General features: G+C 58.6%; 1 protein-coding gene across 3 annotated transcripts in view; it reads right to left on the bottom strand.

Moving 5' to 3' along the window:
- The window catches only part of KATNIP (katanin interacting protein), a 198132-nt gene that overhangs the window by 27364 nt on the left and 153783 nt on the right, over window positions 1-16985 (bottom strand). For all 3 annotated transcript variants that reach the window (XM_066383111.1, XM_066383112.1, XM_066383113.1), the window contains exons 16-18: window positions 10820-11687; window positions 1176-1901; window positions 196-401 (exon numbers count right to left, since the gene is read on the bottom strand). In XM_066383111.1, the coding sequence (XP_066239208.1) occupies window positions 196-401; window positions 1176-1901; window positions 10820-11687 (1800 nt within the window). The remainder of the gene's footprint in view (window positions 1-195; window positions 402-1175; window positions 1902-10819; window positions 11688-16985) is intronic.

Raw genomic sequence — 16985 nt, 5'->3', positions numbered from 1 at the left:
CTCCCCTCCCGCCCCCCCCCCTCCCCCCCCCCACCCTCCCCCTCCCCTCCCCTCCCCTCCCCCTCTCCTCCCCCCTCCCCCTCTCCCCCATCCCCTCCCCTCCCCCTGCCCCCCTCCCCCTCCCCTCCCCCCTCCCCCTCTCCCCCTCCCCTACCCTCCCCCTCCCCCCTCCCCTCCGTACCCACCCAGCCCTACCGGGTCCCCGGCCCACAGGCCGGCCTGGGTGTAGGGCCGCTCCTCCCCTCCGCTGTCGGCCGTGCTGGGTCTCTGCGGGGCCTCCTCGCACTGCAGGCCGCAGAGGCTCTCCACGTCAGCGTCAAACGTCTCATCCGAATGGTATATGGCCTCAAGAATGTCATCGTCGGTCGTGAATAAGATCGTGTCTCCAAAGTGCTCTGGGGCTGAACAGGTGACCAGGAAGACATGGGTCAACTCGTCCCCAAATCCCAATGATTTGTAGATCAGGAACCCAAACCCACCAACTTCGTGCTATTAAACCCCAGACCTCTCACAGTTCTCCGCTCGTGGAGAGGGGACACATCGGCACGTGGGACGCGCCCGCGGGAGGAACCACACAGATCTGTTGAAGGAACTGACCTAACCTGACGGAGACCGTGTGATGGGTCCCAAAGTAAATGGGGGCGAGGGCCTGGAGCAGGGGCTGCTGGCGCCCCACACAGAGACCCCCGATCCTGGAGGGGGGAGCCTTCCTGGAAGGACAGGGGAGTATGTCCCCCACCCAGGGAGGGGGTCTGCAGGGTTCCAAACCCCTGCCACTTGGCCTTAGGCGGGACAGACCCTGTGATTTACACTCCAGAGCTCCCCTGGGTCCAGCAGAGGCTGGGCTTCCCCTGACAGTACATCCTTGCTCAGCTGCCGTCCTCCCATACCCTCGCCCCACCCTGCCAGGCAGACGGCAGCTCCCGAGAGCACTCCTTCCCCTCCGTCAGTGCCTCGCAGGAGAACCTCCTGGTCTGGCTCAGGCTGGTCCCCAGCCGAGCAGTTTAACTGAGGTCAGTTCCCACACACCCATGCTGCCCAAGGCGCCGAGTGGCCAGGCCCCAGAAAGAGGAGAGCCCTGTCTGTCGCTGCTTAGCCGGTGGGTTCCTCTTTCCCCCAGAGCCTCGGGGAGCAGCGGGGAAGGGCCTGAGAACATTCTCCCCGACATACTGTACCTCCCGTCAGGGTCCCAGAAGCCTTGGCGATCTCGCCTTTAAAGATGCACCGCGCGTCCAGCAGCATCTCCATGTCCCGCACGCCGCGGAAGGAGTGGATCCGCGACTTGTTGTAGTTCCAAACCCTGATCAGGGCGACGTGGCAAGGCTGGACGAAGTCGATGGAAACGGAATGGGACTTGCCCGGCGTGAAGGGGGCCAGCCAGACGTGCATGTCGTCCTGGGTCCTGTTGACCCCGTCGATGAGGTTGGCGACCACCCGGGGGTCCTTCCCATACGCTGGTAAGATATTGATGTCAGGGGGGTCCGCTTGGATGTGCGCGATGTGCACGGGCTCCCCCTTGGAACTGAATATTTCTATCCCGTTCAGGCCCACATAATGCCGGTCCCCCCAAGTAGACTTGATGTTGATGACCAGGTGCTGGCCGTGAGGCAAGACCGGGATTTCAAAGTCGCTGCCGTCATCTGTGTCCAGGGAGCCGTCGTCCTGCGCTTTCCCGGGCTCCGGCTTTTCCTCCCGCCAGGGGGCCGGCTGGCCTCTGAGCCGGCTGATCTGCTGCTGCTGCAGGAACTCGTCCAGGACGTCGCCCTGGACGTCCCCGTGGGAGATGCGTCCCCGGTGGGAGCGGTCAAAGGCACTGAGGGAGTCCCAGGACTCATGCAGGGTGTGTTCCTGCTCACTGCGCCACCGGGACCGTGGCGGAGTCCTCGTGGACCAGGCCTCTTCTGGAAGAAAGGACACAGGAGCGGTGAAGCCCCGTTAGTGACCCGTGTGGAAGCGGGGACCCCGAGGGAGTGTCTCACGAGGCCCCGTTAGTGACCTGTGTGGAAGCGGGGACCCCGAGGGAGTGTCTCATGAGGCCCCGTTAGTGACCTGTGTGGAAGCGGGGACCCCGAGGGAGTGTCTCATGAGGCCCCGTTAGTGACCTGTGTGGAAGCGGGGACCCCGAGGGAGTGTCTCACGAGGCCCCGTTAGTGACCTGTGTGGAAGCGGGGACCCCGAGGGAGTGTCTCATGAGGCCCCGTTAGTGACCTGTGTGGAAGCGGGGACCCCGAGGGAGTGTCTCATGAGGCCCCGTTAGTGACCTGTGTGGAAGCGGGGACCCCGAGGGAGTGTCTCATGAGGCCCCGTTAGTGACCTGTGTGGAAGCGGGGACCCTGAGGGAGTGTCTCATGAGGCCCCGTTAGTGACCCGTGTGGAAGCGGGGACCCCGAGGGAGTGTCTCATGAGGCCCCGTTAGTGACCCGTGTGGAAGCGGGGACCCCGAGGGAGTGTCTCATGAGGCCCCGTTAGTGACCCGTGTGGACGGGGACCCTGAGGGAGTGTCTCATGAGGCCCCATTAGTGACCCGTGTGGACGGGGACCCCGAGGGAGTGTCTCATGAGGCCCCGTTAGTGACCTGTGTGGAAGCGGGGACCCTGAGGGAGTGTCTCAGCTGGCTGGAGTGGCCCTCCAGGGACGTTGTGAAACCAGTGAGGCTGCTCGTGGCTGTCTCACCGCCCAATGAGCCCACTGGCCCTGGACGAGTTGGGCCAGGGGCATTCACATCCTGCACCGCGTGGGACAGTCTGGGCACAGGGCATTGTCTCCCATCTCACACAACATTCAGGCTGGTAAAAAAACTTGTTTCCAGTCACCCAAGTCAGGAACCTAGTTGTTTTACAAAAAGAAAAGTATTTTTCAAAGTACACGGAATTGTCTAAGAATGCAACCACATGCAAATCAAGGGAGGCTGTTTGGCTGTTAGAAGCTCGTTCGGAAGTCCGTCTCCCCCTAGAGACTCCCAGGGCCAGAGCACGTGGCTGCCTGTGGCCTCCAAGTCCGTGCATCCCAAGGGTCTGCACCCAAGGGTGTCACGGTCACGTGACTGGAGCGGAGTCCTCAGAGATTGCCCAGTGACAGGGGAAAGGCTCTGAAAGAAGGTAACATGGAAGGAAGCCAGCTAAGCCGCTTTAGGTGGAGCCAGTTCTGGTATGGGCAGCACGCACCATGTTCCTAAGACCTTTCTGAGTGGTGAGTGGGAAAGACTGTTGTTTTTTTTGTCACCCTATCGTCTACGTTCCCTACATATACTGTTTGGGTTTTTTTTTTACAGAGACAAAGAGAGAGTCAGAGAGAGGGATAGAGACAGACAAACAGGAACAGAGAAGGATGAGAAGCATCAAACATCAGCATTTTTCATTGTGACACCTTAGTTGTTCATTGATTGCTTTCTCATATGTGCCTTGACCGTGGGCCTTCAGCAGACCGAGTAATCCCTTGCTCAAGCCAGCGACCTTGGGTCCTGGTTTGCTTGGCTCAAACCAGATGAGCCTGCGCTCAAGCTGGCGACCTTGGGGTCTCGAACCTGGGTCCTCCACATCCCAGTCCGACGCTCTAGCCACTGAGCCACCGCCTGGTCATATATACTGTTTTTATAATCAGAAAAAAATGCTCTTAAAAGCCCAAACCACTCAGGTGTGTTACAAGGTCAGAAATTGACTTCTGCACGTGGCTACACTGGCTCCAAGAGCCAAGGCTGAGCTCCCAGCATGGGCAGTGGGGCGCAAGGGTCCGGGCCCCTGAAGGATGGCTTCCGAAGCCCAGTGCCCGCCCTGCGCGTCCAGTGGGCCTGTCCTCGCAGCCACGCCGTGGCTGACTGCCATCTGAGGGTGTCAGATGGGAAAACAGCCGCTGATGACATGGCGGGTCTGGTTCTCCTCCTCACATCGTGCTGCGCCCTGCACTCCATTTTCTGCCTGTCTCCTAGGGGGCCCGGCTCCATCAATTATCTGTCCTCTCCAGAATCTTCAATCACTCCTTCCCACTGGCACCGGCCCCTCTCCCTGCCTGCAGACATGCATAAATCTCTCCCACCTGAAAGGGAAGCGAAGCCCGCCTGATCTCGGGGCTCCCTCCACTCACCGCTCACGCAGTGGCTCTGCACCCTCACTCCACCACCCTCTCAACCCCTGCCCCCTGCAGCCTGCTCCCTCCCGTCCAGTTACTGGTTTGCCCACTCAAACTCCATGTTCCCTTCTTCTAGGAGCACTGGGATTGTCCCTTAGGGATCCCTGCACCGTCAGGCCATTCAGATTAGGAATGTTGGCAGCATCCTTCCAAGCTGGGCCCGAGAAGGAATCTAAGGGAGAGAGGGGCTCTCTCAAAGCTGGAGCTGCTGAGCTGGTGGGAGGGAGACGGGGCACTGCCTGCGGCCACTCTGCCACAGTGTGGAGGGGCGGGGGCTGCCTGAGGAGGAAGCCAACATGGAGACCGGGAGCCGGGAGACAGAGAGACCCCCGATGACACCATTCGAGCCCCTGGACCAAGCTGTGCCGGAAGTCACATGCCTGGTGGCTTTCTGTCCCTCCATCTGTGAATTCTACAATTTCCACAGCCCTCCACCCAAACGACTTTTTGCAAGTTCATAGTACTAGACTCCAAGTATACAACCTTTCCTCAGTCCTCACCCCGCACTTGACATCCTAGGCAGAGCGTCGCCTCCGCTCGGTTCTCCACTTCCACTTCCGCTTCCGCCCGAAGGCCCGCCCCTTGCGCCACCTGCCCCGCCCCTCCCACCCTAAGTCTGGGCCTCGCCAAGGCCTCCACCCGTCCTCCGTCCCCTGACGCCGCCGCCCTGCCCCGCCCCCACCCGGGTCCGGCTCCCACGCAGGAAATGCTCGGTGTTCTACGCCAAGTTCTGCCTTCTCTCCCCCAGGCGCCTGCCACCTTCCCATCCCAGCAAGTCCCTGAGAGGTCCAGATGTGTGCGCACTGTCACTTCAAACTCCATGCGCCTAAAACGCAGTTTGTCATCATCCCTTCTAAGTGCTATCTGAGCTACTCCGCCAAGAACAAGGAAAAGCAAAGAAAATCGAGCTCCTCACCATGCCCCCATGCGCCCACGCCCTGCTAACGGTCCAGCCTCACCCCACCCCCTTCTCCCCGGGCATCCTGCTCCGGCCACACAGGCTTTCTGTCCTGCAGACATGTCCGGTCTCTCTTCTTGTCACAGAGCCTTTGTCCTTGCTGTGCCCTCTGCCAGGACTGCTCTTCCCTCAGACCCCCAGGTAGCTGGCTCTTCTTGTCACCCTCCTCCTCGGAGAGGCCTGCTCTGCCCTGTTCCCTGCTGTGTCCCAGCACCTGGCACAGAACCTGGCGCAAGGAAGCGCTCAGGAAGTGTCTGCCAGTAAAGGGAGGGACAGCTGGCATCACCGTTGCACCTGCTGTGTTCAGCCCGGAGGCTGAGGGACTCCCTCTCCACCTGTCCGTTCTCCTGCACCTGTCCTCACCCCTGCTCCTCACCTGCCACTAAAGAAGGCCCCAGGGTGCCTTCCAGCCTCTCCTCCAGGTGTGAGGCCACACATCTGGCAGACGGGACTTCCCATGTGGATCCTCCACACTCTGGTTCACTCTGCTTTGATTTCCACGGACTGAAAGGCAGGCCTGGGTCCATGTGCAAGTGCACTGAGGAGACAGCACCAGCGTCATGCGACTGTGACGCGGCCGTGTCTCTGCCTGGGCGTACAGAAAGGCAGGACCCCGCACTCACTCCACATCAGACAGCACCAGCGTCACGCGACCGTGACGCGGCCGTGTCTCTGCCTGGGCGTACAGAAAGGCAGGACCCCGCACTCACTCCACATCAGACAGCACCAGCGTCACGCGACCGTGACGCGGCCATGTCTCTGCCTGGACATACAGAAAGGCAGGACCCCGCACTCACTCCACATCAGACAGCACCAGCGTCACGCGACCGTGACGCAGCCGTGTCTCTGCCTGGGCGTTCAGAAAGGCAGGACCCCGCACTCACTCCACATCAGACAGCACCAGCGTCACGCGACCGTGACGCAGCCGTGTCTCTGCCTGGGCGTACAGAAAGGCAGGACCCCGCACTCACTCCACATCAGACAGCACCAGCGTCACGCGACCGTGACGCGGCTGTGTCTCTGCCTGGGCGTACAGAAAGGCAGGACCCCGCACTCACTCCACATCAGACAGCACCAGCGTCACGCGACCGTGACGCGGCCATGTCTCTGCCTGGGCGTTCAGAAAGGCAGGACCCCGCACTCACTCCACATCAGACAGCACCAGCGTCACGCGACCGTGACGCAGCCATGTCTCTGCCTGGGCGTTCAGAAAGGCAGGACCCCACACTCACTCCACATCAGACAGCACCAGCATCACGCGACCGTGACGCAGCCGTGTCTCTGCCTGGGCGTTCAGAAAGGCAGGACCCCACACTCACTCCACATCAGACAGCACCAGCGTCATGCGACCGTGACGCAGCCGTGTCTCTGCCTGGACGTACAGAAAGGCAGGAGCCCGCATTCACTCCACATCAGACAGCACCAGCGTCATGCGACCGTGACGCAGCCGTGTCTCTGCCTGGACGTACAGAAAGGCAGGACCCCGCATTCACTCCACATCAGCTTTCTGACCTCTCTCCCCAAGACAGACACTGTGGGTTTTAAAAGCAGAGACCTGCAGACTCTTTCGTAGGCCTCACAGATGTGACGGCAGGCGGGGGGCCCACACTGCCCTCTGCCTGGGGAAGAACACAGCACTCGCTAGTCTCTGGGAGTCGGGGAGCTGTCGGGGTCAGTGCTCGGTCCTTGGTCAGCCTTCCTCCCCAGAATCTGAACGGGCAACAGAAAGCCGCTGATTCAGCCTGCAGTCAACACAGCCCGGGAGGGACCCTGACATGAGACGATGGGACGAAGAGTCAGAACTGTTCCTCGGTTGAGACTAATACAGACTACAGAGTTCTGCTCTTGAGTTGATAAAAATCAGTGACACCACCATGAAGTGTACGCTAGATGCTACTGGAACAGGAAGTGAAAAAGTATGTGGTGAGATAGGACAGACCCATGTTTATTCTGGGGGAACGGCCTTCCAGTCACAGCTGATTGAACAAGGAGTGGACACCTGACCTGAGTTGGCCAATCAGCTTCTCCCCTGAGACTTTGGAATGGCTGCTGGTGACAGAGCCAGAAAATTATGTCACTCTAGGGCTGCAAGGCCATTTTCTGCCGTGTGCACAAAGGCAGAGAGCGCTGACCCCATGAGGCAGGGGGAGAGGGAGCGGGCCTGTGGAGCAGAGGTGGGCGCCGAGCCCTGGGGAGGCCGGGAGAAGCCTCCTTGGTCCCTGGCAGCTTTCTGGTTCCTCCCTCCAATCCCACGCGACGGGCAGCTACCTCTCCTGCCTTTGGGGGTGCAGGAGCTCCTCAAGCATTCTCCAGACAACACCCCTTTTACTGCTCAAGCTGGCTGATGGGATTTCATTCACCTGTAACCGACTGCCCCCTGATGAAGCCACTTCCAAAATGCGGACGTCGTTACAATGAGATGCTCTGCTGGACAAAAGATTTCCAGGCTCTGTCTTATGATGACAAGACAATTCCAGTCCTGGGGAGGAATCTGGCTGTCGTTCCTTCCACCCACGTGGACGGAGGGCCTGCGCTTTCCTGAGGGACACGGCCAAGGGCTTTGGCTCTATACCTACTGCGTAATTGAAAAATTTGAAGCAACTTTCCCTTTTAGCACGACTGGCTTAACAAGCATTAAATCTTAAGGGCTCAGTTCTTAATGTGTTATTGAGCCAAGCAGTGGAATGCCTGGAAAGAAATTAAAGTCGAGACGATCTGAACTTGGCCAGGTTAGAATAATGCCCATCAGCTCAGAGCTCCCAGAGGCCCGGTAGGCCTGTTTACCAGGAAGGCTCAGGATTGCCTGGCGCCCCCGGGGCAGGTGGCTGGCGGTGACTGCCAGACGCAGGGCACCGCAGGGGACAGATTCGAAGTGCGGATTCTGCAGCAGGACCTCCTGGGTTCAAATTCTGCTCTAACCCTTACTGACTGGGTGACCTAACGAAAGTTATCTATAAGCTCACGTTTTCTTTATCGGTGAAAGGGACTGGCATGAGGATTCAACGGGCTCGCCTGAGCAATGTGCCCAAGGAGCGCCTGGCTCCCTGCAGCAGGCCCCGCAGCGAGCCCACCGTGCCACGCCCCGCCATCCCTCCCACCCTCAGAGGCCCTGCCACCAGGCAGGCACCCGGGCCTGGGCATCCGATCACACGTAAGACACAGTCCCTGCTCTCACTGAGCTTCTCGGTTCTTCTCTGCCACTCGGCCGACCTCCCTGGCACCAGCTGCAGAGGTGAGCCTTGGCAGGGCGGGCGAGGCTGGCACCAGCTGCAGAGGTGAGCCTTGGCAGGGGCGGGCGAGGCTGGCACCAGCTGCAGAGGTGAGCCTTGGCAGGGGCGGGTGAGGCTGGCACCAGCTGCAGAGGTGAGCCTTGGCAGGGGCGGGCGAGGCTGGCACCAGCTGCAGAGGTGAGCCTTGGCAGGGCGGGCGAGGCTGGCACCAGCTGCAGAGGTGAGCCTTGGCAGGGGCGGGCGAGGCTGGCACCAGCTGCAGAGGTGAGCCTTGGCAAGGCGGGCGAGGCTGGCACCAGCTGCAGAGGTGAGCCTTGGCAGGGGCGGGCGAGGCTGGCACCAGCTGCAGAGGTGAGCCTTGGCAGGGCGGGCGAGGCTGGCACCAGCTGCAGAGGTGAGCCTTGGCAGGGCGGGCGAGGCTGGCACCAGCTGCAGAGGTGAGCCTTGGCAGGGGTGGGCGAGGCTGGGGAGCCAACGGGGCGCTCTGCCCGGGGATGCCTGCTGCTCACGCAGGAAGACACGCATGTCTTACAGACGTGCTCTGGTGTCCCCAGGGGCACACCAGGGTTCTGAAAGAGGCCTCACACTGTTCACATTTCTAAGTGTAGACTGGGCTGAATGCAGACCTTCGGGATCTGCCTACTAAACAACAAGAGTCAACGCCGACGTGACTCACAATATACACAGCTGAGCCCTGAACAACGCTGGTCGGACTGCACGGGTCCATTCACAAGAGATTTTTTTTTTTTTTCAGTAAATACGTACGGAAGTGTAAATGTATTTTCTCTCCCTTAGGACTTTCTTAATAACATTTTTTCTCTAGCTTACTTTAAGAATTCCTATATAATACATAGAACGAAAAAATACATGTTCATTGACTGTTATTGGTCAGGTTTACAGCCATCGTGGGCTCTTAGTAGTTAAGAGTTGGGAGGAGTCAAAAGTTCTTTGTGGATTTCTGACAGCACACGGGGTCGGGGCCCCTAGTCCCCGAGTTGTTCAAGGGCCCACTGTACCTTGGTTCCACCTGCAGATACACCAAGAGGCAGAGGCGCAGAGTGGGGGCGGGGGCGAAGACGATGATGACAAGTGGCGGCAGCTGGCATCCGTGGGCGCTCTGTGTGCCAGCCCTGTGCCCAGCCCTGCACACGTCACGTGTGACCTCACCTGGTCCACCCGCACCCATGAGATGGGCACTCCGAGCGTCACTTTACAGACGAGGAGACGGAGGCTCAGAGGGTTTCAGGCTCACGCATGGCGGTGAGAGAGAGCAGGGGGCTGGTGGTGAGAGCGTCACTTTACAGACGAGGAGACGGAGGCTCAGAGGGTTTCAGGCTCACGCATGGCGGTGAGAGAAAGCAGGGGGCTGGTGGCGAGAAAGCAGGATCTGCGCCAGGTGGTCTGAAAGCACGGCGCGTGCTCCTGCGTGATGTGTGGGGGGATTTAAATCAGCGGATCTGGGGTGAGCCCTGCCTTGGTGGGTCTGAGTGCTTTGTGAATGATCAAGGACAAACAAGGCAACAGTGAAAAAAAAAAAAAACGGCCACCGCAGGTGGAGCACCTGCCACGGGCCAGGCTCGGGCTCCCGTCTGAGCCGTCAGCTCATTCATCCCTCACAACACTGAGAAGGCGGCAGCAGGACACAGAGGCTGAGGCTCAGAAAGGGGAAGCGCCCGGCTCGTGCGTTCCCAATCTACAAGTAGCAGAGTTGGGATACAAATGTTTTGATTCCTAGTTGCTATGCTACACTCCCTCCCAGTCGCCGGATCTGAGTGGAAACATTCAGAAGCCCAGCCATTGGGACCCTCCTTTCGGGTCCCTTAGAGATGACCTACTGCCACGTTCACAAAGCAGAAAAGTCTTGCCAGCATATGTGTACTCTCTTTTCTGACACACACTCTGGTTTTTAAATAATCTTGATAAATCACCAATGTTGAAAAGAAGAGCATTGCACATTTCTGATTCCTCTTAATAAAAGGGAGGTCTGGCACATTGGCCTTCCGTTCCTGAATGCCAAGTAGCAGCCTGAGTGAAGGGGCTGCTGCCCCCGTTAGTTGGGCTTGTGCTCTCCAGTTAGCCACAGTCCTCACCGCTCCCTATAGCCCTTCTGAAACCCAGGCAAGACTGACTCACTTGCTATTTATCATCACACTGTGTTATTTTTCTAACAGTCCAGTTAAGAATAAAGCGAAGTAATTAGAGACCAGTGTCTCTACCAGAGGTGGAACAACCAAGTCCAGATCAGAAAGGCCACGTATTCGAAGAAAAAAATGAGCAAAGGGCCATATCTTGGTGGCAACGACAGATACGAGTTTCACATGCAAAGCATGTCTTGCCCATTTCACTCAGTGCTGTCACCTATGTGGCTCCTGGGACAGTGACTTTGTGACCTCTGTTTGAAAAGAAGCCCCTCGCTCTGCCGAGGAGGAGACGGAGGTCCCAGGAGCACAGTGGCTCGGTGCCCCCAGGGATGAGGAAACCCAGTGTGACCGCTTCCCGAGCTTACCTCTGCCGGCTGGCCGGTCCCCACTGTGACCGCTGCCGCAGGCGTCCGTCTTCGGGCCCCTCCTCCCACCAGCGGGGCACTCCCTGTCGGAGGGCTGGTTAAAGATGTCTAAGTCCTCACTGCGGAAGTCGGGGTTCGCCCTCTGGGCTCTCTCCCCTGAGACGACATTCCGGCTGCTGGCCCGCCCTTGCTCACACCTGGCGCCTCTCCCCCAGGCCTCTCCTGGACCTGCGCCCAGGATGTCCTCGGACAGAAGCCTGTCTTTCCAGTCCAGCGGCTTCTCGGGACTCAGCCAGAGGGGTTTGGGCTTTTTGCCCCCCTGCTTCCCGCCTTTCCCCGCGGGGGAGGGCTGCAGCCAGGCCGGGGTTTTCCCTGGCGGCTCCGAGACTTTTCTGCTGGGGAGGCTTCCCAGCTGCAGGGTCAGCGAGAGCTCCTGGTCCAGGGGAGGGCGTTTCCCAGGGGGCTCGGGGGCAGGGGCACTGGGCTCGCCCCCCATGGAGCCTGGAGCTGCTAACGGGCTGAAGCCATCCTCTAATGTGGACAGACCGTCTTTCATGCGATCGGGAGAATTCATCCTTTCGCCAGATACATTTCCTGGTAAAGAAGGCTTCACGTCCCCTGCGGCTCCAGCTGGCCGCGAGTGAAGGAGGCTGAGCCCCCTTTCCGCATCTGTGCCGGCCACCCTGCGGGCGCCTTCCTCCGCACAGGCACTCCAGCTGTTTTCCATCCGCTCGGCCTTCTCATCTTCCAGGCCAGCCGGGATGCTCCGGTCAGCGGGGGCCTCCCCGTCTCCTCTGTCTAACTGGCCATCAAAGATGAGGCTTTTGTTGACATAAACCTTCACATCCTTGGCACCAACGTCAAGATCCTGAAAACACAAGATTTAACAAAACGAAGATGCACGTGTCAGACAGAGGTACCAGATTCTGCAACGTAGAAGATAAATAAAAAAAAGGAGAGAGAAATGTGGAAGGCTAGGAACGTGTGCTTTGTGAGGCCGCAGCTCCGGGGATGCGAACTGAGGCTCCAGCATCCCCACGGTAAATCAAAGGACTTCCACGTAGAGGTGGCCTCAAGGTCTCTGTCATCGTCACCTCCTGCTGGGACACTTGTAAGCGCCTGCTCACTGGTCTCCCTGCTTCCTGTCTCTCCCTGCATCAGACTCAACCTCACCTTGCCGCCGCGGGGCGGAGGCCGCGGGTCGTTCTCTGCCCGGGCAGATCTGGCCCTGTCACTGCCCCTTGTGAGACCCTCAGGATTCTCCCGACCCGTGGCAGCTTTCCTCAGTGTGGCTCTGGGCCCTCCGCACTGGAAAAGCTTGACGTGCACGTCAAACGCAGACTCCCTGGTTCAATGGGCGTCACATTTTGGGTGTCCCGATAGCTTCTTTGAGAGTGGGGAGAGTAGACAGGGCAGGAAAAAAAAAAAACCTCAAGAGTTTTTGAGCTGGTCACTAGGCATCGGGACTCCGTCCCACTGGGCCGCCCGCGGAACCCACAGAACGGGCCTCAGTGCCCCTCCAAAGGCGGAGGCCGGGTGCTTGTTTACCAGCTCCCTTCCCTGCTGTTGAAGGTTGTCCTGGGGGCACTGTGGCTTTGGGACACCCTCCCCCAAGCCCCTCAGAAAGGCAGAGAGCCTGGGAGCGCTGGAGGCGGAGCCCCAGCTCAGCTGCACAATGATCCGGGGGAGCCCTGGGGTGCGGTGTGGGCACTGCACTTGTAACAGGTTCTCCCACGAGAACAGAGTGTGGGGAACCCCAGGCCAGTGGGAGGGACCTGAACCGGCCATTATGACGGGACAGAGGGTTTCCTGGCTGCCTCCCTGTCTCCCCCTCCCCCTCCCCCCTGCCGTGTAGGTATTGTATTTAAACACTTCTTCGTTCCTGCTGGAGATGAAACCACACCTCCTCCTGCTACTGCCTGCTGTCTGTCCGTCCCTCTTTACATAAAAACATTTAAAAAAAAAACACCCAGCTTTATCAAGGGATATAATAGATACCTCACAGAGAAAACGGCATTTTTAAAGCGTACCTGGTAAGTTTTAACACATGTATCTATTCACGAAATCATCTCTCCAGTCAAGGTAATGAACACATCACCCCCAGTTTCCTTACACCCCTGGCTTCTCCCTGCCTCCCCTCTAAGCCCCACCCCATCCCCGGCAACCACCCACCAGCTCCCTGTCGCTGCGGACTACTTTGCAGTCCCGAGATTCTTCAAGTAAAAAGAATCATGCACCAGGCACCCGTCTGACCTCCCTCTTCCGTTCAGCTGAATGACTTGAAGAAGATCCATCCATGTTGTATGAACAGGTTGGTCCCTTCTCCTTGGTGAGGAGTGCTTCAGTGTCGGGGCGCCCCGCACTTGTGTGTCTGCCTTTACAGCAGACTCTCTGGGAGTCCCTGTCCTGGCCGCCCCTCCCTTTCCTGGAGCCCCCTCCCCGGGCCGTGAGGCCGGGCTCTGCCTCCTCTGGACGGAACCCACCTTGCCGAGGGCTCCAATAACCGGGGCGGAGGAGCCCCTGGTTTGTCTGGGACAATCCTGATTTACACTTGTTGTCCATGTGTAGTCATTCACAGAACCCTCTTTTCACTCCCCAAAGTGTCCCAGTTTGGACAGTCAATTTTGGGGTCCAGCAGGTGGCCAGATCCACTGGGAAATTCTCAGTCCTCGGACAGAGCAGCAGCCAGCAGTATCCAGGCAGCGGGCTACTCCTGCTCAGCATAGCTGCTTCCCCGGCTCCAGGCTCTGCACGCGACCGACCGCCTGCCTCCTGCCTCAGCTGCCCGCCAGGCTCCTTTGCTGTTCCTCCTTCTCCTTCTCCACCCCGGACCTCCCAGTTTCCTGCAGTCTCACTGGGCGGTCCCATCCATCCCCAAGGCCCTAATGACCATCTTTGTGTGGTTGACTCCTGGTTGTTTTAATCGCCATCCCTGACCTCTCAACGAAGCCCCTCGTGACCACGTGACCACGTGGCCTCGCTTCTTGGCTATCAGGTGCCTCCACCTTAACGCGCCCCAAACAGAATTCTTCACTCGCTTTCCCCAAGACTAGTCTTCACCTGTCTTCAGAATGGTTTTGCATTCAATCGGTCGCCCCAAACCCGGGAGCCCCCCGGCTCCTCGCGCTTTCTCACACACACAGGTGGGCTGCCAGAAGTCCCGTGGCTCTGGCCTCTAGACCCGTGGTGGTCAACCTGGTCCCTACCGCCCACTAGTGGGCACTCCAGCTTTCATGGTGGGCGGTAGCGGAGCAACCAAAGTATAAGTAAAAAGATAGATTTAACTAGAGTAAGTTGTTTTATAAAGATTTATTCTGCCAAACTTAGCGAAAATCCGACATCAAGTACTTGGTAAGTAATTATTATTATTATATGCGTTAACTTGCTGTCACTCTGCTTTATAAATTTTATAAAGTAAAGTTACTTCCCTACTTTATAAATCACCGTGACTGTGGAACCAGTGGGCGGTTAGAAAATGTTACTACTAACAGAGATACAGAAGTGGGCGGTAGGTATAAAAAGGCTGACGACCCCTGCTCTAGACCAAACCCCTTCGGGCTCTGGCCTCCTCTCCCTGAGTGCGGGGCTGCCTCCTCACGCTGGCCAGTCACCTCGCCGCGAGACACCGCCGTCACCTCCTCGCCGGTCGCTCTCCTCCCACTCTGCAGTCACAGCATCCCCGCCCCAACGCACACGCCTCATCTCCTACGTGGTGGCCGCTCTCTTGCTCTCTTCTCTTCATTTAGAAATTAAATTCAGTGGGGTGACATTGCTCAACAAGAGAGCACGGGTCTCAGGGGAACATCTCCTCGGCATCTGAACTGTTGATTGTGTCGTGTGTCCCTCACCTAAAGTCAAATCATTTCCCTTTCCCGTGTACTTGTCCCTCTGTGGTCCACATCCCTCTCCCGCAGCCACCTCACTGTTATCTGTGTCCGTTAGTCTCAGATTGATATCCCACCTGTGCGTGAAATCATACAGCTCTTCGCTTTTTCTGACTTATTTCACTCAGTATAATGTTCTCAAGGTCCGTCCACGCTGTCGTAAATGGAGACATGTCACCATTTCTTATGGCTGCCAGTCTTTCTCTTCAAAACAACCAACCAGGTCATGGTAGCCCCTTGCTTAAAACCCTCCAATGATTTTGTACTACACATAAATTCCACCTCTCTTGGGAACTGATGGCAAGTAAGACCTGCCCACCGGGCCCCTGCTGACCTCTCTGAGCCCGGCCCCATCACGCTCTTCCTCCTCCCCACACGCTGGGCTGGCTGACAGTCGTTCCCTGGTCCTGACAACTCACTCCCGCCTCGTGACCTGGAATGCTCCTCCCGGGTCCCTGCGGGGCTGGCTCTCCTTCCTGTCGTCACGGAGACCCTCTGGACCCTCTCTCTACAGCAGCCCCTCCCCACCCGGTCCCCTCTCTAGTCCACCATCCTGTTTGCTTCCTTTCTTGCCCCTGAACTGGTCTTATCAGTTATTTAATTACTCACTGTCCCCTCCCTCCACTCAAAGTTAAGCTTCAAGACACATTTTTCTCCCATTTTTACTGCTCTCTGATAATGACAACGTTCTGACAACAACTTGGTCAGAAACACGATCACCTGTTGGTGTCACCCCTCCCCCCCCAGGTCATTTTCTGTCTCGCTTTGGCTTCTGATCTGCTCTTGGGAAACGGGGTCTGAGACCCGAGAGGCGCCCATCTCTGCTCTTCACCCCTTAACCTTCCTGCAAGTGAGGTGAGTAAGCTCTCAACTCCCCGTGCCCGGGTCGCCGCTGCGGAGGCTCCCGTGGCCACTCAGGGCGTGAGCACCCGGCCGGCGCTCCGCCACGGGACTCGGCCTCAGCCAGCCACCCCCTCGCGGGCCGCAGGCTACTATTCGGCGACGGTCAGCAGAGGCGATTCTCAAAGCGCTCTTTTATATGTTTGTAGGGATGTGTTGTTCTCTGTTAGCAGAGGCCCAGAGCCGGTGCGTGACGTGAATTAATCAGGAAACCGCTGTTGGAGAAGGACAGAAGGGGCAGCTTTCAATGACTAGTGCCGCAACGTCACTGCCATGGAAACATCTGGCAAGACAGAAGCGGTCTCGTTACAGAGGCGGCAGGGTGGGAGGGAGGCGGGCGTCCTGCCTTTCACAACGGGAAGTCTGGCTTCCAGAGGGGGCTCGTCTACCTTTCATGAACGGTCTGGAGCACCCCCTGACCTCCGGCCGTCTGCTGCTCTGCTCTCTCCAGGGAGGCAGGCTGAGGAGGGACAGAGGGAGGGACGCAGGCTAGGGCAGGGCTGCACCCTCCAACGCCCAGAGGGGCCAGGGAGACAGGAGAGACCACAGGGAGAGGTGGGGGTTGTGGGGAGCTGGGGGGCTCCGGTCCAGGCCGATGGCGGTCATCCTCGCAAAGTTTCCAACGTTCTGCCGGTCAACCGAGCTGTGTCTGTGGGCGATCGGGCCCGAGGATCACCGGAGCGGGAGCCCGGGGAGGGGACAAGGAGTTGTCGCGTCTCTGCGGACACCCAGTGTGAAAAACGCAAGGCTGCGCGGTCCCACACAGCCGTCAGAACAGCTCCACACGGTGGGCATGTCCTTTAAAGTAAACCCTCCATCTGTGAGGGCCTGGCCTTATTCATGAGCGTGGCTCCGCCTGGTCCACGCGCAGGGGCTCGGCCTGGTCCGCGTGCGGAACCTCGGCCTCGTCTGCACGCATGGGCTGGGCCTCATTCCTGCCATTAAACTTCGTACTGAGCATGTCCCGAGTCAGGAGCGTCCGGCTGGCCTCCCTCACCGCCGTGGCTGGGCTGGAGGTGGCATCCGGATGGTGGTGTTGTGGGTGAAGACGGTGATGGGGTGCCCGTCTTACTGAGGGTGGGACCCTGGAGCAGGTAACTAATATGTTGCTACACAGGAAAAGGGATGGATGGTGGGGAGCTGGGCTATTTATTACACACTACACAGGGAGACTTGGCTCTGCAGGGGAGGCAGTGCTGGGAAAACCGAAGAAAAGCCAACAGCCCTCAGATCCTTCCCGAGCTCCTCCACTCACAGCTCACTAGCTGGGCAAGTCATTTAATCTGGGGAATAGCACAGACTGCAGCAGACCTATTGTCACGTCCTCCTCCCGAGCCCAAGGCAGACATCACGACTGAATCGTGCATCTTCTTCTTGATCAC

Source organism: Saccopteryx leptura, chromosome 4 (assembly GCF_036850995.1).
Source record: "Saccopteryx leptura isolate mSacLep1 chromosome 4, mSacLep1_pri_phased_curated, whole genome shotgun sequence".
Taxonomy (NCBI): Eukaryota; Metazoa; Chordata; class Mammalia; order Chiroptera; family Emballonuridae; genus Saccopteryx; species Saccopteryx leptura.
The sequence above is the reverse complement of the archived record's forward strand: the minus strand, read 5'-3'. Positions and strand labels throughout refer to the sequence as shown.